The sequence below is a fragment of the Corvus moneduloides genome, chromosome 7 (genome assembly GCF_009650955.1).
Source record: "Corvus moneduloides isolate bCorMon1 chromosome 7, bCorMon1.pri, whole genome shotgun sequence".
Lineage (NCBI taxonomy): Eukaryota > Metazoa > Chordata > Aves > Passeriformes > Corvidae > Corvus > Corvus moneduloides.
This window is the reverse complement of record NC_045482.1, coordinates 271662-294140: the sequence shown is the minus strand read 5'-3', so window position 1 is coordinate 294140 and position 22479 is coordinate 271662. Positions and strand designations below refer to the sequence as shown.

The following is a 22479-nucleotide window of genomic DNA, read 5'->3' as shown; positions in this document are numbered from 1 at the left end:
GTGGTGGTTGCAGACTACACCCATCGAGTGGTGAAGGACAGAGTCCAACACACACCAGGCCCCTGGGGTTTATGTTATGCTGAGGCTGCGTGGGAACATCCCCTGTAGCTCCCCTGGGGCGGGGAGCTTCACACCCGGTAATTTTGTGGATCACGGGACACCTGAGGACCCTTGACACCTTCTGAGATGTCGCAGCTGTCTCCAAGTGAGCGGGGTTGAGTTAATTACGGCCCATCCGTCGAGATGGGTACCTTCATCTTAGGTGTGGCTGTCCCCGTACTTCGGAACGGAGTTTTCACAGCTCAGCTATTCCGCGAGGGGGGACATGGGCATGATAAAATCCACATCGCAAGATTTGCCTCTTATCAGCCTCTTCCCTTATCTGCAAACCCAGTTTGTAGCCTCTGCACCTGCGAGGCCGCTCTGTGCAGCGCTAGCAAAGCCCCAGGTGGATTGTTTGAGCCATTAGCACCCACGGTCCAGTCCCCACCTCTCCACCAATACCTCCATGTCCCCACCCACCCATTATCCCACCCACACCCCTCTTTCACGCCCCAAATCTCCCTTCAGCCCCCTCTTCTCGCTACAAATCCCCCTCCATCCCCCATCACCCCCTACTCCTTCCAGGCCATTTTCACACCCCAAACCCCCATCAGCCCCCTTCAGCTCTTCATTAACTCCCCCCATCCCTCCCCTTCCTCACCTCCACCCCATCAACTCCCACTCCTCCTTCAGCCCCCGAATCCCTTCTCAGCTCCCTCACACATCAATCCCTGCTCCCAATCCCCCCGCAGCCCCACATCCCTCTCCATCCTCCCGTCTCCCCCCTCGCCGAGGGCGGGCCGTCCCCGTTCCCATTCCCGCTGCCTCTCTCCCTCAAGGAGCGGCGGCTCGGGCGCTGCCGGCCGGGCCATGTACGCGGGGCGCAGGCGGAGGAAGCCGGTGCCGCGGGTGTGAGTGAGGGCCGCGGGGGCCGGGGAAGGGCTGAGGGGGTTCCCCTTCCCCGGTAACTCGGCTGTGCCCGGCAGGACGCGGCCGGGCCCGGCCGAAGGCGGCGGCTCCAACTCGTCCAAGCGGCACCGGGAGCGGCTGAACCGGGAGCTGGAGCGGCTGGCGGGGCTGCTGCCTTTCCCGCCCGACGTGGTGGCCGGGCTGGACAAGCTCTCGGTGCTTCGCCTCAGCGCCGGCTTCCTGCGCGCCAGGAGCTTCTTCGGAGGTAAGGGATGGGCGCCTTTCCGCCGCTTCCCCCTCCTCGCCATTCCTGCCGGGATTGTGTGGTGTCCCCCTGCTCCCTAACCGCGGTTCCTGTCCCCCCTCTCTCCAAAACACTTCGTGTGTTTGTTTTCCTCCACAGAGCATTTTCCACTTAAAATGTTTTAGTTTTATGGGGTTTCCCCCACCAGAAGCTTGTTTTCTTTCCCTCCCAGAATCGTGCTGTTTTTCCCCCCCCTAGAATTTTTGGGGCTTCCTCCCCAAGTTTCAGGAGTTTTGTATCTTTCCATCCTCGAATTTTGTGGGATTTTCCCCTCTCACATTTTGGATTTCCTTCCTCGAATTTTGACAGGTTTTCCCCTACTTGACTTTCGAGGGTTTTCCACCCTTGAATGTTTGTGACTCCAACAGCGTCGATTGTTTGGGGGCTTCCCCCTCCCCCCCCCCGAAATTGATTCCCTCCTTCCGCCTCGCATTTTGTGAGATTTCCCTCTCCCCCTCCAATTTTGCTGTTGTGGTGGTGTTTTTTTTCCCCCTCTCGAATTTTGGCTTATTCCCCCTCCCTGCCCCTCGAATTTTGGGGCTCTCCCCCACCCGAATTTTTTTTTTCCCCCCTCAAATTTTGGTGGGTTTTTACCTCCTCGGATTTTGTGTCTTTCCTGTCTTTACCCCCCTGGAATCTTGTTTCCCCCTCCCCCCGAATATTTTGTTCTTTACCCCCTCCCCAGAATTTAATCCCTTACCCTTCAGAATGTTGGTTCCTTTCCTCTGGAATTACTTTTTCCCTCCTTTCTAACCCACATTTCCTCGCTGTGCCGTCTCCAGCTGCCAGGCTCGGAGGGATCTGGAGAGGTGAAGTTGGTTTTGTTCGTGGGCTCCGCTGAAGGAGGGAATCCCGGTTTCTGCGGGAGGGTGAGGCAGAGCCCTGTGCTGCCCGGTTGGGAAGCTTCCCCACGGAAGGGACTTTTCCTGCTCTGTTACGGCAGGCTCGGTGTGCTGGCAGTGAGCAGTAATTTCCTGTGATGTGCTTGCAGGTTACTCAGCAACCTTTTATTTTTGGGAACCGTTCCTCCGCGCTGTGGTAGTAATTAAGAGGAGCCCTCAGGAGGGCATCGAGGCATCCCTGGATTTGCCTGGTGGAGTAGCAGTGGCTCGAAACTGCTGCGTTTTCAAGTCACAGAAACACCGCGATTTCTCATTGAATACATTAAAATGCTTCCTTTTTCTTTTTTTCCCCTTTTCCACTCTCTTTTAACCCCGCTTAAAGGATTGGCAAGAGGGTGAGCTGGGAAAGGAATGGCCTGGGAGAGTTGCTTGCCTTGCAGCACCAGGAAATTTACTGTTCTGAGATTGCCTCGTTTTTCCTTTTTTTTTTCCCCCCCCCCCCCCCCCCCCTTCCATCTGGTTTAATTCCAAGGCACCGATTTCTGTCCGTCGGAGGCTGTGGGATGGATGGGCCCCCCCTCTCTCGGCTTTGAGGCAGGTGTGGCAGGCAAGGAGGAAAGCTTCCTTCTTTCAGATGCAGATAGCGATTGCAGACCGAGCTGAGTTGTTCCTGGTGCTTTAAAACAAAATAACAACTGAAAAGGAATCCTTAAGTGGAGCTCTGGGCAAGGTCAACAACAAAACAATTGATTTTAAGTGTATTTATTTATTTATCTATCTGTCGTCCCTGCTTAAGCACTCCCTGAAAGAAGATCGAGGGAAAGCAAGGACAAAATCTGGGATGTGCTGCCATGGATTGTGAGGAGAAACAGCTGGAGCAGGTCTCAGGTGTTGCCCATGATCGCTGGCAGCAATTCACCCAGCAGGGTTATGCCGGCTGTCCCCAGCCGCAATGAATAAATAATTACTGATTTATTAATTATTAATGGACTTTAATGTTATTTCAGCATCTCGGTTTGGACATAGCTGATGTGTGGGGAAGTTTGTACGGTCTTAAAGGTCTTTGATTTTTATAAAGGTGCGTTTTTCCTTGGGACATGAGGATTCTCATACTTTATATAGCCCGAAGTGAAGCTGTCCCTGCTGCCTCTCTGCCTGCCTGCGGGCACAGCTAAAGGCCTGCAGTTCGCTGGCAGGAATCAGAGGATGTCAGGCTGCTCGGTGTTCTGTTGTTTAGTCTTTGGAGTGGTTTAGAGATCATCAAGTGCCGTCTTTGCTAGGCAGGGTTGTTTACCCAAACAAGCCCTTCCTCAGGCTGATGTGCTGGGCTGGTGACTCTGCTGTGGCTCTGCTGCCAGCCCGATGCTGGATGGTGGCTTTCTGCAGGTCTTTGGAGGAGCAAGGGACGAGAGCATCCTGTGTGTGTTCGTCTACTGATTGCACTCAGTTTTTCCCCTCAGATCTCTCCGGTGTACCAAAGCAGGAGGCAGCTCCGTGCCGGGCGCTTGCCGCGTGTGTTCAGCAGCTCTGGGGGAGGAGGGATCTTAGCCAAGCTCTCCTCGTGATCCGTGGCGGGGTGGAAGAGGCTCCCTTTGTGGTGGAGCAGCACCGCTGTCCTCTGTGAGATTCCCGGGTGCCTTTCCCTTCACCCACTGCCTGACTTTACAATCCCAAATTCACACCAGTGCTTCCTTACCATGAAAGAGGTGAGCTTAGGAGGGGGAGCAGGATCACGGCAGGCATGGAGACACTGGGAGAGGTGTCCTGCCAGGGAGCTGGACTCGTAAGGTCCATCCTGCTGGAGAAGTGGCACTGACCAGAAGCCAGCACCTGGGCCAGGAGGACCAAAAGGAGCTGAGGCTGGCTTCCAAGCTGAGGGTCCTATCCAAACATCAGTGCCAGTTGATTTAAAGGCTTGTACCTCCTCCTTTCCCATCCAGGTCTCTTCTCCTACGACAGTCCTCCCAAATGCCTTATTTCTTTTCCCCCTTGGTGAACAAGTGTTTTTAATTCTCATTCACCACTCTAACCTTCCTCCCTGCTCTGCTGGAGGCTCTCTCAGCACATGGGGTTCGGTGGAGGTGGCACTGTGCTGCAGGGCACCTCCCTGGCTGTGCCACCGCCCTGCGGTGTGCACGGCAGGTCACCCCATCTGAGTGCCAGCAGCTTATCCCGTGGTGCCTGGCCGGGCTGCTCCCCTCTAATCCCTCCCTGTTCCCCCCCTTGGAGCCAGGGCCCAGCTGACTGCTGGCTGGGGAGGAGGGGTCCCTGTCTCTGCTGCCTCCCTCACCTTCTGGAAAGGGAGAGAGAAGGAAAGATGCTCCATGGGAGGGTTTGCTGTCTCGCTCTGTGTGAGGATTTCTTATCAAAAAAGGAAGATGCCCCAAAGGCACCTTGTCATGTGGCTGTCGGGTACCATCTGTGTAGCTTGGGCCATTTAAACTCCTGGTGGGAGGTCAATTGGCAGATGTCACAATGACCAAGGGCTCACTTTGCACAAGTGTCCCTCGCAGTTTGTTCCTGCAGCGTGCTGGGAAGGTCATCCACGCTGTGCTTCCCATCCTGCAGCAGGCCTGGCCCCTCTGGTGTGTGAGAGGAGCCGCTGCTGGGCGCTCACTTGCCCCTGGGGGCTAGCTGGGTGTCCCCAGGGCGTCCTGTGACTGTCACAGACTGACCTGTGGGAGTTCTCTTGATGCTCTGAATCAAGCCTAGGGTTTATGAGCTGTAGGAAAAGGTCGGTCCGTGGTGCCAGGAACTGTGTGTTTGAACCCCACAGCAGTGGGCTAACCCTGCCTTGAAGTGGGAATCCTTGGAAATGAAGACGCATCCTGCCTGGATGTCCGGGCTTGCCAGCAGCCTCTGGGCAGCTCAGGTGCATCTCTGGCTGGGAGGAGAGGGGGGAAACACCCCGGCACGTGTTGTGGCTGTAGAAACTTTTGGCTCCAGAGAGCTCGTTGGCTGCACAGTCTGCAATTGTGGATCAGAGAGTTGTTTTGGGCTCTGTGTGGGTTTGAGCTCTGCGTGGGGCTGTTTTATATGGAAGGTTAAGGCTGTGTATGCAAAACTTAAGCAGTTTTTCTCTCCCGTGTATCTTTAAAAGATAACACTCCTGTGGATGTTGGGGGCTTGGGTATTTTCCCAGAGTCCTCTTAAAGTCGTTGGTGGCTGCTGTAGGATCGATGTGGAGCCTCGGGGCTGAGCCTTGCCCTTTGAACTGTGATATGAATCCAGATTGTTATTGCTGGAGCTGTGATGGCCCAAAAAGTGCCCGAGCTGCAGTCAGGTCAGGCTGGAAAAGTGCTTTTAATTATATAGTTATTACGGACTATGTAACTGTGCCCCTGAAACCTCTGCTTAGGGATGAGGGCTTGGGGTGGGGGGGTGTGGGACTAACGCTGCTCATCCCTTCCCTGCCTGCCCTCCCTCCTCTGGAGCTGTTTGTCGAGAGCTGCAGCAGCGGGGAAGCCTAAGGGCTGGCTTAAGAAAAACAAAGCCTTGTCCTGTGATCACTGTGCTCTCTTAATTGCCTAGGTAATGAGCTGAGCTCGGAGGAGCAAGTAGAGCTGGAGAAGTCTTGTGACTTCCCTTAGGTGGGCAGTTTTCCTGCTGCCTGCTTGCCTTGCCCAGTGTTTTTCCCCGACTCCCAGGAAAGCAGCTGGTAGGAAGCTGTGGGAGCTTCCTGGGGGCTGCCTGCTCTGCTGCCCACGAGCACCTGGGCTGTCCCAAGGCTCCTGCAAAGGCAGGCAGGGGAGCAGAGCTGGGAAGAAACTCCAGGCTGAGGTTTTGGGCTGGCTGGGATGATCCTTCCTGGTCTAGAGGAAGGTGTCCCTGTCCAGAGTAGGGGAGTGGAACCAGGTGGTGTTTAAGGCCCCTTCCAACCCAAACCATTCTGTGACTGACATTAAAGCTCCCGAGGGAGGAGCAGTGGGAGAGGGAAGGTTCCAACAGCTCCTGATGCTGCAGGAGGAAGGAAAATCTGGCAGGTCCTTGTCATCTTTGTCCTTGTTTAAACCCCTGCACATGCTTCTCCCTTTGAGACCCGAGTGACACAACCAAAAGCTACACGTAGGCAAGGCCTCCTCGCTTCTGAAAGCTCAATGAGATCTTTTAAGAGGCCATCCATTATTAACCACGAGTGTTCTTGGAAAGTGGGGGGTCCACACCATTCAGGCAGGGATAAATAATTCATCTGTTTAATGAAATTTTTGCCAACAGGGAGCTGCGGCAGGTATGAAGTTAAGTAAAACCGCAGTATCCATTATGAATTAACAAATGGGAAGTCAGGAAGCATTTGCCAGTGGCTGGAAAATGGGCTTTGAACAGCACTGACAAGAACCCAACTGATGGTTCAGCAAGGCAGGAAGAAGACGGCTCTGTGGCCTGGCATCAGCAAATCTGTGCCCACTGCCCTCACCATTTCCATGGCGTTCTCTAAATTTCCAGTATTTTCTCTTACTAGCAGTAAAACGCAGGAAAAAAACAATTTTGAGGGGTTATTTGATGTGGGGGATGTGTACCGAGCAGCAGAGCCACAGGTTCCTCTTCCTGTGAGCACAAAAAAGCTGGAGAAGTGGATGGGAAAGGGAGATCTGGAGATCCACTCGTGGGAGTAGAGACTTTACCGTGAGGTAAGACCAGCTCTTCAGGGGATTGGCACACATGACAGAAAGAGAGAGGTGGATAAAAGGCAGTTTTATTAAGAAATCAATCAATCCTTCCCCCAGAGGGGCTGGTACATGCTGGGGTGTTTGGCAGAAGGCTTGCAGGGAGCACCATTACCAAAATCCTTCTCTCCCCATGACCTGCTCAGACTGACAGTGGCCGTGCAGACGGCCCAGCCCTCTCCTGCAGCTCTTGAAGAGTCAAGATGCAGTTTGGCTTCCTTCTCCTGCATCAATGCCTGGAGCAGGTTTGGGATTGAGTTGTTTCATTTTCCTGCTTCACAGTCAGTGGCTGATGTGAAACTCCACTCCCACTGGGAGTTTTTGCTTTGTAGAGGGAAGGGGGTGGGAGATATCCCCTCAAAAATGTTAATTCCTGCTTGGTGGTGCAGAGATTTCCCAGGTCTGCAAAGCAGGTTCAGGAGTTCACCAGCAAACCTGGTAGGCAGCGAGGTGTCCCTGCAGCACCACGTGGAGCAGCTTCCCAGGCTGGGTGCCAGGGGAAGCACCTGGAGAGGGAGGGAGGAAACCCACCCCTGGTGGCCCCTCCTGGTGACACCACAGGGTCAGGCAGCAGAGAGCTGGTGAGCACCGAGTGTGAGGGTGACCACGGGGCAGGGAGCTTGTTCCCAGAGATGGGAGGGATTTTCTTCCTTTCAGCTAAAAGGCTTTTTGTGGCCAAATAGCCTGCAGGGCCTGGCAGGAGCTGTTTCTTGGAAGGAATAGCAGGAAAGCTGTGCAGGCCTTGCTGCTCTCAGGTGACCAGCTTCTGTCTCCTCACCTTTTTCCCTCCAGCAGCAAGGGTGATGCTGGTGGCCAGAGGGAGGGAGCCCAGGAAAAGCCACTTCTCTCCTTTACTTCCCCTCTTTTTTTCCTGCAAGTGCCTGTCCTCACTTATGCAAAGGCTGCACGTGGTCCTGCTGCCCTAGGTGAAGGCGAGTGCTGTGCTGGAAGTGCGTCCCACCTTTCCCGGTGCCGGGATGTGGGATGCACGCAGGAGGGAGGATGTGGCGGTTCCCTGGCTCGTTCTGCTCTGTCAGCCTGATGTGCTGTGACAGTTCTGCTGAATTGCTGACCCCAGGGGCTGCACGGGGCTATTTATGGACACACAAAGCCTGGGGACACCAGGCAGGACGCCAGCCTGGCGTGGCCGCAGCCAAGAGCCCATCATCTTTGGGGATCCTTGGGTGACTGGTGTGGAAAAGGTGCTGTTTGGCAAAGTTCATGGGGAAACCTCCCTGGGAATTCTGATTTATCCCTCACACCCTGGTGGCTGGATCCTGTTTGGTGGCAGGCATCCCCACGGAGGACAGCAGGCTGTCCTCTGCTGTTAACATGTCCATTCTGGCCCTGATGCTGATAGCAAAGCCTATTTTTAGGCAGCAGTTGGGATCAAGATTTCCTTTTGCAGGGGCGATATCAAACCATTAAACCAGAGCCCTGAGCAGAGGGCAGCGCCTTTAGCTGCTCTCCTGTCAGCCAGGTTTATTTTTATCTCTCACCTCCAGCACAGCAGGCTGGGAGCTCACGGAGGAGGACTGGCGACCTTTAATAATTCATAGCTCCCGCATTTTGCTCCCAGCAATCGGAAAAGCGAGTTGCTGGGAGAGCGCTGGCACAAACCTGCTCCATCCACCCCACAGGGCCCTGCCTGGGTGCTCTGGCTGCTCTCCTGCTGCTCTCCCTGATGGCCTGTCCATCTCCGAGGTTTTGTGCAGGCTCCAACCTGTACAGGTGACCCTGGGTGGTGCCTTGGGGTGGGGAAGAGTGAGGCCACAGCAGCCTGTGCATGTCCACCCCAGCTCGCTCGGGCCTGACCCACAGTTATACAAACACGTGCTGTAACCTCAGGCCTGATGTCAGCCCATCCCTGGCCAAACAGCTCCTGAAATTGTCTGGTCAGGCTGAGCTCAGGGAATTCCCCAGAGCTCCCAGAAGCAGCGGCACTGCTGCTGCATCAGGTGTTTTCTCCAAGTATTAGAACCAGGACATGCTTTGCCTTTGGTTACAGAGTTTGTGTCCTGTGCCTGGTGGAAGAACTTTGTCCCCAAACCCTGGCTCTGGAACATCCATGTTTTGCAGCATCTGAGATCCTTCAGGACCGGCTCCATGTGGATGGAGGAGCTGAGTTTCAGCAGCTGCTTTGGCAGAGCAGAGCCTGTTACAGAGCCTGGTTTTGTTTGTGTGCTGGTGGCTGTTGCCTTCTGACTCGCTGTCCAGTTGCTTCCAGGGTCCACGCGATGCTGCCATCACCTCTGAGCCTGGCAGCCCTGCAGCACACGCAGCCCAGGAGCTGGGAAAGGCAGATCCAAGAGAGCTTTTGCTCCCTCTGTGCACCGGCATGCTGGTGCACTGGTGCCTCACACTTTTCCCCCTGGATCCCAGTGGGAGCAGCTGGTTGACCAGCAGCCAAATGCTGTCCTTGGTCCTCGTGGTGCTGGCAGGAGGCTTCCCAGCTTTCCTGCATGGGAAATGCATGTCATGCAGAGGTGCGTTGTCATCTTACCCTTTAATTCTTAGCCACACCAAAACATCCCCAGGATTTATTCTCTTGGGGAGTACTGAGCAAAATTTACGGGCGCATCCTTCAGTTCAGCTGAGTGACAGATTCCCTTGTGCGTGTGGGTTGTGCATTGACTGCTGGCAGATCTCGGGTGCCTGTGTCTGGATCCATGTGTTTTCTGTGTTGTTTTTCTCCCACTATGAGCTGTGGCTTGCCTTAATTTGGTTGAGTAAACCCACTGTGTTGCTGAACTGTAACGAGACATCACTGGCTGAGCTGTATCCTTCAAAATGGCATGTTCCTGATCCTGGAAGAGTGGGATTTGCTGCAGTGCCTCCTGCGTAGGGCAGAGTCCTGCTGCTGTTGGCCAGCATGTGCCCAGGTGGTCAGGAAGGCCGTGATGTGGCCACAAGGCCAGGGCAGTGACTGTCCCCTGTGCTGGGCATTGCTGAGGCTGCACCTTGAATGCTGTGTTCAGTTTTGGCCCCTCACAACAACAAAGACATTGAGGGGCTGGAGTGTGTCCAGGGAAGGGAACAGAGCTGGGGAAAGGTCTGGAGCACAAATCTGATGAGGAACAGCTGGGGGGGCTCATCCTGGAGAAAAGGAGGCTCGGGGGGGGACCTTCTGGCTCTGCACAACTCCCTGACAAGAGGGAGCTGGGCTCTGCTTCTAGGGATCAAGGGACAGGACAAGAGGAAATGGCCTCAAGTTGTCCCAGGGCGGGTTTAGTTTGGGTATTAGGAAAAATTTCTTCTCAAAAGAAGTCAGGCATTGGACCAGGCTGCCCAGGGCAGTGGTGGATTCACTGTCCCAGGAGGTGTTCAGAAGACCTGTGGATGTGGCACTTGGGGACATGGGCTCATGGTGGGCTTGGCAGTGCTGGGGGAATAGTTGGGCTCAATCCTGGCATTTTTTCCTATCTTTAACAGTTCCATAGTCCTGTGATTCTGATGCCTACCTGCTTTAAGGATCCCTGGCTTTAACTGCTTTTTACCTGTAGGTTGTTAAAAGTGGGGCAAAAGGAGTGGGGGAAAAAAACAAAACTCCAGACCAAAGCAGTTGAGGGGTGGGGAAACACCCTGTTAAAATCGACTCTTGTGATGGGCAAAGCAAAGGGCTGTCACTGCGTGGTGGCTTCCCTGCATTGTCCAGCTCTGCAGCATTCCAGCTGCTGTGGCAGTGTGTTCCTGCAGCACTGATATCCCCTCCCTTTCTTTGGTGCAGTTGCCCTGAAGAATCCTAGTGCCAAAGAGGCCCAGAGGGACGGAGACCGTGCCCCCGGACCAGCTCCGGGCTCGGCAGCGGTGCCTGAGGGTGAGCTGCTCCTACAGGTTAGTGCTCCTCACAAATGCCTTCGCAGGATGTTCCTCTTGTCCCCCTTCCAGCTCCTTTCAGTTTTACCCCAGAACCAGGCTGTTGTGTTGCTGATAGCAGGTGATCTGTGATTTCATGTGGCGTAGCTCGCTGTGCTTCTCACTGGGCAGAGGTTTAAGACCTCCAAAGGTCCCTGGGGCAGAAACTGTGTTGCTTCTTCCCTACTTTTCCCATTAGTCCTGGAAAAAACTGCTATCTGTAAATAGTCCGTATGTAGGGGACATCTTGCCGCATTTCTGAGCGTGGAGATTGATCTCTTCTGCACTCTCATGTGTGAGTGTATCAGAGGTGTAATGTGGGAACCAAACTGAGCAAGGTGTTTGAGCACAGTTCTCAACATGGGCACTCTGGTCCTCGCTCAAGGACATTGTCCAAACACTGGTGAAAACAGGGAAGAAAACATCCTGGAAGTCTTCCCTGATTTTGAGGAGGCGATGTGTGACACTGAGCACACAGGTGCTGAGGAACCATGTGCTTATCCCTTAAACACAGGGTAGGTGGGTGTATCCCAGGAGCTCTGATTTTCCCAAGTGGGCTCCTTTGGCCGTGCTGGAGACAGGGCTGGTGGTGCTGCAGCTGCCATGGTTTATTCAGAGATGCCAGGAGGTCACCTTCTGTCCCCAAACTGTGCACAGTGAATGGGAAGTGGTAAGGCTCTGGCAGCATGAGGTCCTGCAAGGACGCAGGTCTGCTGTCCCTGCCTGGCACCCGGGCACGGGCTGTGGCACCATCCCCTGCCTGTCTGGCCATCCTCCAGCACAGGCTGAGCGTGCTGGGCAGCCCCAGCTCCTGTCCAAATGCTCACTCAGCATGAGGTGTAATTACTGTCCTGCCTGAGGGCTGAGGAGTTCTGTGTCTGGTGAGAGAAGTGCCAAAGCCAGCCCAGTTAATAACCAAACAAATGGGGGTTTCCCTCAGGATATAATAAAACTGCTCAGCAGGGCTTGCTGGGGGTTGATGTCCTGCTTGTCAGCCCCTCCCATAGTTGGGTACCATCCTTTTAGAGGTACCAAAGTGGGTCTTAAAAGCTGGTTCAGCTCTCTCAGGGCTCATCTCATCTCTGTGACCCTGGATGTGGCTGCCAGCTCCTCTGTCCTCTGGACAGGCCTGTCATGCAGAGGTGTGAATCTGCCTCCGTGCCCCCAAGGAAACATTCCCACATACTTATAAACATACTTCCACCTGGTCTGTCACCTCTGGTGGCCGAGCTTCCTTTGTCTCTTGGTCCACTCTGATTCTTCCCCTCTCCTCCTCCTGAAGCTGCTCAAAGGGTTAAAGTGCATTTGGCAGCACTAATTAACTTCTGCAGCGGATTCCCACACACTGAGATCAAGCCCAGTAAATAGAGAGAGCGTTTGTGCCTGGAATAAAGGGAAGGGAAGGGGGGAGAAACTCTGACCTGGACAATGAAGCGGGAGTTGGCAGCAACAATAGCTGGACTTGGCTGAGACTGCACGCCAGGCCCTAATTAGTGCTGGTGTCTGTACATTATGAAGTGGGGGAAGCAGGCCAGGGCTGGCTACTGTGGCTTCCCTGCCAGGTTGGTGTGGTACAGGATGGTTTGGGCTCTGAAAAGCCCTAGGGCCCACACTGCAGGAGCCTTGCCTTCCAGAGGGGTCCTGCTGCCAGGGTGTCCCCATGGGGATCTGCTGCCCTTAGGGAGGTGTGGCCATGTGGTGGTGTCAGGGCAGTGAAAGCTCTTCAGCTTCTGGGAGGGTAAACCAATGATTTTCATGGGCTTTCACTGCCTTTGCTCTCAGGCAGCGCCACGGGCTTGAAGGTGTCTGCTGGGTGACTCTCGGGATTTTCAGAGCTGGGAAGCTGAGCCAGAGTGATGTCTGCCAGCTGGGCTCAGGGAGCACTGCTGTGGGCCTGCTCTCAGCCCTGGCAGTGGGGTGGCAAGGTCTCCAAAGCCCTGGGCTCTGTGCCACAGAGGCTTGCAAGGGTTGGTGCTGTGCCTGCAGCACTTGAGGATGCTTGCCTGGACCCTGCCAGTGCCTATGTTAGCAGTGTTCTGCTGCCTGTCAGCTCCTGCCTGCTGCCAGCGAGCAGGGATGGAAAGCCAGGGCTCCTGGAAAGCAGCTGCGTTCCCAGACTGGTAGGGAAGCTCCTCTGCCCCTTCTAGTCTTCTCCAGGTGTAAAGGACACTGTCAGCCAGCACCCTGGTCCCTTCTCCTGTGTCCTGTCCTGCCAGCTTGGGGCTTTTAGCTCAGGGAAAACACCCAAATTACTTCCCAATGTATTAAACTGGTAGGAATGAGCCTCTTGAGGAAGACAGAAGCTCTGATCAGCTCAGCCCATTCCTGCCAGGAAGCCTGGTGCTCCCTTGAATATTGACTTTGCAGTCCTGGAGCTTGAGAAGTGGGTGGAAGGGCCTGTGAGATGTGGAAGTGTGTAACATTAAAAATGCAATGAAAACTTCAGATTGATGGCTGCATTTGCTCTTCTCTGTGGGGAGGCCTTGGGGCTTCCAACCCGTGTGGGCAAAGCAGCTTTGGGTGTTTGTTTTGTAAAAGCAGAGCACAGCATTCAGCCCTGGGGGGTGTGGGGTGTGCATGAGCCAGGGAGGGCTCTGGAGGAAGTGATCTCAGAGGTGGTGAACTTAGAGGGATTCTCCAGCCTAAATCATTCTGTTATGTATTGGCTGAAAGCAAAATGTACTCTGGGGTCACCCACGGATTCTGTGGTTTCCCCCCAAGTTCAGGCACCAGCCTCAGCCTGAATTCCCTGCTGCTTTGGAGGAAATTGGCTTGTTGGAAATCAGATGGTTTTTGCTGGGATTTCAAATCCAAACCCTTATGCTTCAGCTTTTGGCCTTTCCGTTTCCACTGGTTAAGGCCCTTTCAACACTGGCCACCTTGAGGAGGGAGGGGGCGGCGGAGACAGCACCTTCCTTGGCCTTGCTCCTTGCCCATGGACAGTCCAGGCACACTGTGGTCCTTCTCCAGGCCACTCCTCTGGCACCTGGGGTGGCCACACATGGCTGCCAAGGCCCTCAAGGCTCATTTCCACCAGAATGGACCGGCTCCTGATGATGTCCACTTTCATCCTGCAAGCAGTTTGGAGGTTTTTGTCTGCTCCCTGCACAGGATGAGGACACATGTCCAAAGCGGAGTCTGAGTGAATGCTCCCAGGATGGAAGCACAGTTTTCCGTCAGTCTGGATTAGGATAGCCTCGGGCAGCTGTATGGAAGAGCTGCATGACCTCAGAGAGTCCATCTGTGGTGGCTCGGCTGCCTGCTAGCTGGGCCAGCCAGGCTTTGGGTCACCAGTGTCCTGCTGGAAAAGTGACGTGAGCGTGGCCTGCACCTGCTGATGTCCTCTCTCCCACAGGCACTCAATGGCTTCGTGCTGGTGGTGACAGCAGAAGGGCTGATATTTTACTCCTCGCATACAATCCAGGACTATCTGGGATTTCATCAGGTCGGTGCGACTCTGAGTTGCTGCGGGGAGTCGATTTTTCCTTGCTGGTGGAGAATAGCCCCACATTGCCTGCAGGGAGGAGGCCCTGCAGGGATCACAGGGCCTCAGGGGGCTGTCTGGGGCTTTTCCTTGGCCTTGGGAATTTGGACCCCAGATGCCAAACATGGTCACTGGTGGGTGACAACGGGCTTCATCAGCCCATGGATACTTCCCAGGAGCCACACTGGTGTGCCTTCATGGGGTTCATGGCCGTGGTGAGATGTCTGGGGTTCCTTGCCCTGCTTGCCTTGGGCACCCAGGTAACCTGGAAGGCACTAGATCAGATTGACAGGGAAGTGGGACTTGCCTGCAGTCCTTCAGCTGCTGTGGTGTGGTGTCACCCACACACAGCTGGCTGTCCCCAGCACCTGGGGTAGGTGAGAACTGTCCACCTGGGCGCAGGGTGTAGGTCCCAGGGCATTGTTCTTTTGGGAATAGTGTAGGGATGGAGTGGCCTTGCTGCTGTTTTGTTCCCAAATCAGTGTTTTCATCTCATCTCTTAAGTCAGAACTAGGATTTTGAGTTATGGGGATGTCCCAGGGAAGCTGCATTGGCTCTTTAGGATTGGGGGGAGCAGGGCAGGCCCAACACAGGCCTTAGAGCAAGATGTGCTGTCTGCTCCCACCAGCATCAGTTCTGGGGGAAAGTTTCCAACCTCACTTAGGCAGGACCCATTTGAGCACCAGGGAAACTGGGTAGGATAAAACCAGCTGGGGCTGTGGGACACGAGAGCTGGCACTGGGGACAGGTTGCAGAGCTCACAGGCGGTGTTTCCCCTCTAGACAGAGGTCATGCACCAGAGCGTCTTCGAGCTGATCCACACTGAGGATCAGCCGGAATTCAGGCGCAACCTCCACTGGGCCCTCGACCCACCACGCGCTCCTGAGGGTGAGCCTTCTCCAGAAGGTAAGGGCAGGCTGGCCAGCTCTCCAGGGCTGCTGGCAGCCCAGCTCCCTGTCACCACCTGCACCCATGTGGCTCAGGCCATGGCTTCATCCCAGTGTTGTGGCTTTTCCCCAGTTTCTGTGGCTGTGCTCAGCAAGCTGCTGCAGTGCCCAGTGCTGGGGACCTCCAACCCTCACTGGGGTGAATCCTGGCTTGATCCTCTCTCAGTCCCTCTCTTCCACAGCGGGGAAGAGTCTTGGCTCTTCTGCTGTCATCTACAAGCCGGATCAGCTGCCCCCAGAGAACTCCTCCTTCCTGGAGAGGAGCTTTGTGTGCCGCTTTCGCTGCCTCCTGGATAATTCCTCTGGCTTCCTGGTGAGTACAGACCCTCCACAGCAGGAGAGGGGTAGGCTCACCACAGGGGTTCATGCCACCACTGGAACAACCACCTGGAAAGACCCAGTGGTCCTTCTGCTACGAGCAGCACCTGCCTGTCTCAGCAAGGAGACTTTTTCCCTGTTTTTCATGGGTTCGGCCTGTACCTACAGCCTCTCTCTCCCTGTGGGTTTTGTTCCTCTCTTCTCAGAAATGCTGAAGCTGGAACAAAAGTGCTTTTCCTCCACGTGTTTTGCTTGGCTTTTCTGTTAAAAGCATGTCTTAAGATCAAGTAGGTGGTGTTCATCCCTCCTCCTCTCTGCACTGGAGAGCACAGGGTGCCCAGAGCAGCTGTGGCTGCCCCTGGATCCCTGGCAGTGTCCAAGGCCAGGTTGGACACTGGGGCTTGGAGCAACCTGGGACAGTGGAAGGTGTCCCTCCTGTGGCAGGGGGATTGGAACAAGATGATCCTTAAGGTCCATTCCAAATCCAAGCCATGCTGTGATTTGATGATTTTATTTACACCAGCTCTGCAGACAGACATCTTGCTTTCCGTGCAGCTCTCCTCCTTCTCTTCCCTCTCCATCCACTTTTCTGCATGACACTGAGCTTTTCTTCTCTTCCCAGGCTTTAAACCTTCAAGGCAGGCTGAAATTCCTTCATGGGCAGAACAAAAGGTCTGCAGATGGCTCTGCCCTGCCCCCCCAGCTCGCTCTGTTCGCCATCTCCACGCCCCTGCAGCCCCCGTCCATCCTGCAGATCCAAACCAAGAACATGATCTTCAGGACGAAGCACAAGCTGGACTTCACACCCCTGGCGTGTGATCCCAAGTAAGCAGCAGAGTTTCCAGTGCTCCATTCCAGACGTCCCTCCCTGGTGGTGCCTCTGAACTGGGTGCGCTATGTCTCTCACAGGGGGAAGATTGTCCTGGGCTACACCGAGGCGGAGCTGCGGATGTGTGGCACCGGGTACCAGTTTGTCCACGCTGCTGACACGCTGTACTGTGCTGAGAACCACGTCAGGAGTAAGAGTCTCCTCTCCTCCCTGGTCACTTGTGCTGATGGGTGGGCTGGGGCTGGGACAGCTCTGTCAAGCCCAGTGGCTCTTTCCCCGCAGGATGCTTTGCTGTGCGGCTGCTGTCACCGCGGGCAGCTCGGGGAGGAGCGTAGTGAGGGGTGTTCAGCTGGGTTCTGTCCCCTGTGCGTGCCAGCCGTGCTCCCGCCGTTCCCAGCTGGGAAGGGCGGCGTGCCGTGGTACAGCCCTCGCGCTTCCTCCCGGCAGTGATGAGGACGGGGGAGAGCGGCCTGACGGTGTTCCGGCTGCTGACCAAGGAGAACCGCTGGAAGTGGGTGCAGGCCAACGCGCGGCTCGTCTACAAGAACGGCAAACCCGAGTACATCGTGGTCACGCAGAGACCCCTCGTGTACGTGCCGGGCTGGGATGGGGACAGCCTGCCTTTTTCCGTGCCTCTGGGATGTCCTGAGCAGGGCAGGATGTTGGGTTTGTCATTGCTGCTTGTGCCTTTTAAAGGAGCAGCCGTGGGATGCTGCAGTTGGTGCTGTTCAGCCACATCCCCCTCTGCAAGGCCACCCCACAAGTATGGGGTGATGCCTGGTTGTGCTGCAGATGGGTGCTCTGGGTGTGTATTGGTGTGTGAATGCATGCTGGCTGTAGCAAAGGGGCTGCGGCTTGAGGGGTCACAACTGCCTGTCGCAGAAGCACTTTGTGGGGTGGGTTTGTGCACGTGTCAGCCACGGTGTCTTCTTCCTGCCCTGCAGAGATGAAGAAGGAGGAGAGCACCTTCGGAAACGGTCCATGCATCTTCCCTTTACCTTTGCTACGGGAGAGGCACTCCTGTACCAAAGCGCCCACCCTCTCCCGGGCTTCCCTGATCCTTTCCAGAGCAAAGGGAAACCCGGCAAGTGCAGGAAGCCCTCCTGCAGCCGTGGAGGGCGCTCCCAGAAGAACGGCGCTGACCCCAGGTCTCTGCTGGGCACTGTGATGCGGCAGGACAAGGCAGTGTACACCTCCCACCCGGCTCCCACTCCCAGCCCTTCCTTCAGCAGCACTTCCCACCTCGGGAATGTGTCCTTGCCAGGTGCAGGAAGGAACGCCTGGAGTATGGGCACTGCTCCAGTTTCCTCCAGGGGGAACAGCCTCAAAGAGAAGCTGCTGGATTTGCAGCAGGAAGACCCTCTCTTGGCCACTCTGGACTCGCTCTCAATTAAGAGTGACGAGAGCTGTTCCAACAACGAGCTTTTCACTGCTCTGGAGGGCCTGGGCTTGAACGCTGAGGACCTGGAGCTCCTGCTGCTGGATGAGAAAATGGTGATGGTCAATATGGACCCAGACCACCCATCCCTGAGCAACAGCCTGGTCAGCAACCAGGTTCTCTCCTACATCCCCTGCCCTCTGGTGAAGGAGCACGAGGGAGGGCAGCAGGTCTGTCCCCTGCCAGGCACGTCCCCCAGCCCACAGGGAGGCACTGCCCCATGCCACACGGCGAACAAGGACTCGAGGTACCGCCTGGCACAGCGTGCAGGGCAGCCCTGCACTGCCCTGGGCCAGCCCCCTGTCCCGCTGTGGGATCAGCCCCTCGGTGCTGTGCCAGGGCTGCTTCTGGAGCTGGCTAAGCAGGAAGAGCCGTCCAGTGGCTCCCAGTGGAGACCAGCTGGGGAGAAGGCTCTGCTCCGCTTCCTCCAGCCAGCACCGAGCACCCCATGGGACAAGGCCCCCAGCTCAGCCCCGGGAACCCCCTGCCCGCAGGGGCTGCCCGGGGCCCAGCAGCTGCAGGGCGGCTTCCCAGCCGTGCAGCCCCTCCAAGGGGATGCCCACCAGTCCTTCTCCCTGCCCAGCCAGCGCCAGGCCCGCGTGGCACCGCCCAGCCGGTCAGAGCGCTGTCACTTGCTGGTGAACGGGGTGTGTGGCCACGGCCCCGGCTCCCCTCCACGCCCCAGCCCGTGGCAGGACTATGTCTCCCCACTCCTGGGGTCTCCAGCTCAGCCTGGCTCTTACGGCCTCAGCCATGACTTGATGTCCCAGCAGCAGGGCTGTTGGGGCCCCAGGCCCAGCATGCCCCCACAGCACTTTATCCTGAAGGGATCCTGCGGCGTGGGAGCTGCAGGCACTGGGGACTCCTGGGAAGAGGTGGCTCCATACCCCCATTTTTTTCCCTCTTCCTGCCAGCTTATTCCCGAAAAGCAGCTGAGCACTTTTCCCTCTGTGCCCCAGCACCCTTTCCCCAGCTCAGCTGCAGGGCACTTTGGGAGCATCGGCAGCCCTCTGGACACTCTGAATGCCTGTGGGACACACACCTCTGCACTGAGCCAGGAGGGCAGGCACAGGGTAAGGGCCTTTCTCCACTCTGGGGTTCAGTGTTCTTTGTGCTGGGAATGTGCCCAGCCAGTCCTAATAACCCCCTGCAAAATGCCTCACCACTGTTCTCTCTCTCTCTCTCTCTCTCTCTCTCCCTCCCCTAGCCCCGAAGCAGCTGTGGTTTGCCCAGCTCTCCCAGGGGATTGCCCCAAGAGCACCCGGTGCTGGGGGGAAGCCTGGCACTGCCCTGCCAGCCTCAGCCCCGGGCAGAAGTGCTGCCAGATCCCCCTCACGCCTCCAGGGGAGACTTCTGTCTGTAGAGAGGCTGGAATGGACAAAGCAGGACTGTTCCCTGGGGAAGGAGCTGCCTTCAAGCTGCAGATAACAAACCTTCCCCACTGCTGTGCACATCCTGCTGGTGCTATTGATGGTGGTTGCTTTGGCTCGCCTGGGGGTTTGGGCCCTTTTCTCACCTTCCCACCATTCTGCTCCGTGTGCTGTTCCTGTGGAGGTGTCCCTGGCCTGGGGAGGGACAGCAGCAGGGCAGGCTGACACATTTCCCAGGGCACTGGAGCAAGCTGAGCTGTGGTTGCAGGTCAGCCCATGAGTGCAACCAAAGCTTTGCATTTATGTGCACAATCCAACACGGATACAAGATTGATGTGCCCAAAAGAAAGAGACAGAAAAGGTTTTCACCTCTGGTATTAAATTTCCTGCCATCCCAGCCAGGCACCTGTGTCTGTGGCCACGTTGTACAGATTTTGCCTGTTTTATAAGGAAAATGAGCCCTGTGTTGTGTTCTCGTGTTGTTCTGGTCCTTCCCCACCCCAGCTTTCCCTGTGTCCCAGGTGTTCCCACTGTTTGGGTTAGAGCTCCTGTAGCAAGCACCCTGGGCTTTGCTGTACTGTACAAGGTATGCCCAGGTTGGCTGCTAAGCTGGTTTTCTCTGGGTGCTGGCCTCTCAGGTACCTTCAGGCTTCCAAGTCCCCAAGTTTTCAGTTAAAAACCAGAAATTTCAGTAAGTAAAGAAAATAAGTATAATGCTACTTAATTGTAAGTAAGTACTGAGAGAGTGATGTTTTCCCACAGGAAAAAATCCCCTATATGTGTGTATATAACATGAGCTGACAGATTTATTTTTATGCCACTCCAGTGGAGGGAAAAACAACCTCTTGCCATCCCAAAGCAGCATCCTGTGGACTGGGATGCAGAGGTTGTTTAAAAGATCAGAAACACAGTGACCCTTCAAGAAACCTGACAAAGCTCATCCTTCCTCCTGCTTGCCCAGCTTTGGATTCATGTGAATTCCTACTGGTTTTGTTTCAATAAATGGTTTTGGAGTTCCTCCCTGATGTCCCCTTGGCTGGTTGTGTCTGTGTCTCTTCCCAATCTGGAGCATGCCACGGTTTGCTGGCTGCAGCACTGGAGCCCAGGCCTTGCTACTGGTGACCTGGGTTGGAAGGGATCCTAAGGAGCACGTGGAGCCTTTGGGATGCACACAATCCATCTGCCAGCTCCTGCCATGGATGCTTGAAAGGAACTGGGAAATTTGACAGAGAAGGGTGAGTGTATTAAAAAGATGTACAATATTTTTATATAATAACAATATATAATAATAACTATTACATGTATACAAAGTTACATGTAGATATATTGAGATATATAATATATGTATTTATAAAGTGTCTATATATAGTTTCTACTGTGTAATAGAAAACATCTTTTAGGACAAATTACCTGATTCTTTTCCGTTGCACTGTCATTTTTCAACCTGGAAATTAGAAAAAACCACAGGTTTGTCTTTTCTGAATGCTGAGTTTTTCAGCATTCCCACCCCTACCCAGCACCTGCTGTTCCTTAGCAAAGCAAGGTGGTTTTGTAACATTTTTGATGGAGATCTGCTGGGAGCATTTGATCTTTAATAGCTTCTGTACCCTACTCTGCTTTTTCCTCCCTGTTCTTTCAGAGGAGCTGGCTCTGGGCAGCACCACCTGTGACAAGGGTGATGGAGGGACAGCACCAGAGCATCCCTGGGGGCTGCAGGTCGGTGACTTCCAAAGCTCCGTTGGGTCCCAGATGCTGAGCACAACCTGCCCGCTGCCAGACTTCCTCCTTGTGCCAGCTCCTGGATGTGTGGGCAGCTGTTCCACGAGCAGCTGCCCTGATGGGCTCCTCCTCTTCCATGCCACACATCTCCACAGCACCACGAGCTTCCCTGCAGCCCGGTGACCTCGGGAGGCCTGCGCCCTCCTGGCTGTGTCACCAGGGCGCCGTGCTCAGTGAGCACAGCGTGGATTTGTCCAGCATTGTGTCTGTGAGGTCTGTGGGGCACAAGCCATGGTTTCTGTGGAGGGAGGTGCCCTCTGCTCCCAAAGTAGGCCAGCACATCCATAATTCATGCCCATCCTCACGCCAGCTGCTGCCTGGCCTCCCCTGGGCCTCATGGCATTGATTTTTGGTGCACGGGGCTGGCCCAGGGAGCTGGGCTGGAGGAAGACTTCCTGCTGCAGCAAGGGAGAAAGCTCTGTTTATCATCCCAGCATCTGCAGCCTGCCCTGAGCTGCGATGGTGTAAAAGGGGAGTTGGGCAGCTGTGCTCTGGTTTGCACATCTGGAGGGAGCACAGTCCCATGGGGCATACTGATCCCCAGGAGCTGCATGAGGCCGAGGAAGGTGTGAGGAAAGGGTGCGGAGAAATACAGAACCATAGAATATCCTGAGTTGGAAGGATCACTGAGCTCCTGGCCCTGCACAGGACAGCTCCGAGAATCCCATGGTGTGCTTGGGTTTGGGGGTGCTTGTGTAGCTCTAAGCTCAGGAAAGGGCAGGAAGAGCTGTGGAGCTCCTTCTAGCAGGGTAAGATGTGCATACGGAGGGGGGCAGGAGGAGGAGAGCAGAGGGCATTTATTTGTTTGCCTCTTTCTCCTTTCCCTTCCTGCCTGCTGTTTTCCCAAATGGCAGCCAGAAGAAGGTCCTGTGAGACACAGCCTGCAGCAAAAAGGGGTTCCTGTCCTGAGCCAGCTGGGAGAGGTGACATCTGATACTGGCTGCATCCCTGAGGCTGAAAGCACCAGTCCCCAGCTGGCATCACGGAGGCCGAGATGTCTCTCAGGGCAGCAGAGAGCAAGGTAAATATTTCTGTGGCAGCTCAGCCTGGTGTTTGCCCACACCACCTACGTGCACCATCCATTATAGATGGGGGCAGGAGCCATGGGCAGTAGAGCAGAACACGCTGTGATGGCTCCTGCATTAAATAGAGATGAAGGAGGACGTGGGGAGGTGGTGTTTGTTCATACCCAGCCTGTGTCCTCTCTGCTGGCTGCTGTTCAGTGCCAGAGCCGTGCTGAGCTCCTGCTGTGGGCAGAGGAAAGCCCACCAGGAGACTGGTGCTGCAGCCTGGTTGGGGGTACCCGGGACAGCAGGTGTGGAGTTAACCAGTGTGTTCCTGGAGAACAGCTGAGACACCTTTCACCTTGCTTTAAATTATTAAGAAGCCAATTTGGACAAATCATAGTCTCTTAATAGGGGGCAGTTCAAAACATCAGCATTGGAACTCCCCCTGCCGAGCTGAGTGGCCAGCCGTCTACACAACCTTCTGTGCCCATGGCTTTCAAGTATAAAGGACTTAGGATAGCAGTCAGCTGCCCCAAAAAATATATTTGTGTATCTTTCTGATAGGTCCAAAGACTTTCCAAGCCTGGCTGGAAAGATCTAAAGAGTGATGGAGCACATCAGCCATCATCCTGGAAGGAAGGACCTGCTCATGGCTAAGAGGTACTTTGGAATAATAGAATTGTTGCTATTA

At 55.2% G+C, this 22479-nt stretch overlaps 1 protein-coding gene across 4 annotated transcripts; it reads left to right on the top strand.

Moving 5' to 3' along the window:
* The first annotated feature begins 604 nt into the window (after window positions 1–604).
* On the top strand, window positions 605–21662 carry LOC116446702 (aryl hydrocarbon receptor-like). 4 transcript variants are annotated; one of them, XM_032114916.1, is made up of 13 exons: window positions 606–953; window positions 1029–1216; window positions 10489–10595; window positions 13972–14061; window positions 14883–15006; window positions 15230–15360; window positions 15988–16190; window positions 16275–16384; window positions 16642–16783; window positions 17139–18705; window positions 18840–20237; window positions 20642–20718; window positions 21636–21662. In XM_032114916.1, exons 1-11 carry the CDS (start codon window positions 913–915, stop codon window positions 18993–18995), a joined length of 2859 nt encoding a protein of 952 aa, XP_031970807.1. In that variant the 5' UTR covers window positions 606–912; the 3' UTR covers window positions 18996–20237; window positions 20642–20718; window positions 21636–21662. The 4 variants fall into 4 exon arrangements, with proteins under 4 accessions (XP_031970809.1, XP_031970807.1, XP_031970810.1 ...); XM_032114918.1 differs by lacking the exon at window positions 13972–14061 and having other exon boundaries at window positions 605–953; XM_032114919.1 differs by lacking the exons at window positions 20642–20718; window positions 21636–21662 and having other exon boundaries at window positions 17139–17879; window positions 18592–18705; window positions 18840–18931.
* Window positions 21663–22479: the final 817 nt, after the last annotated feature.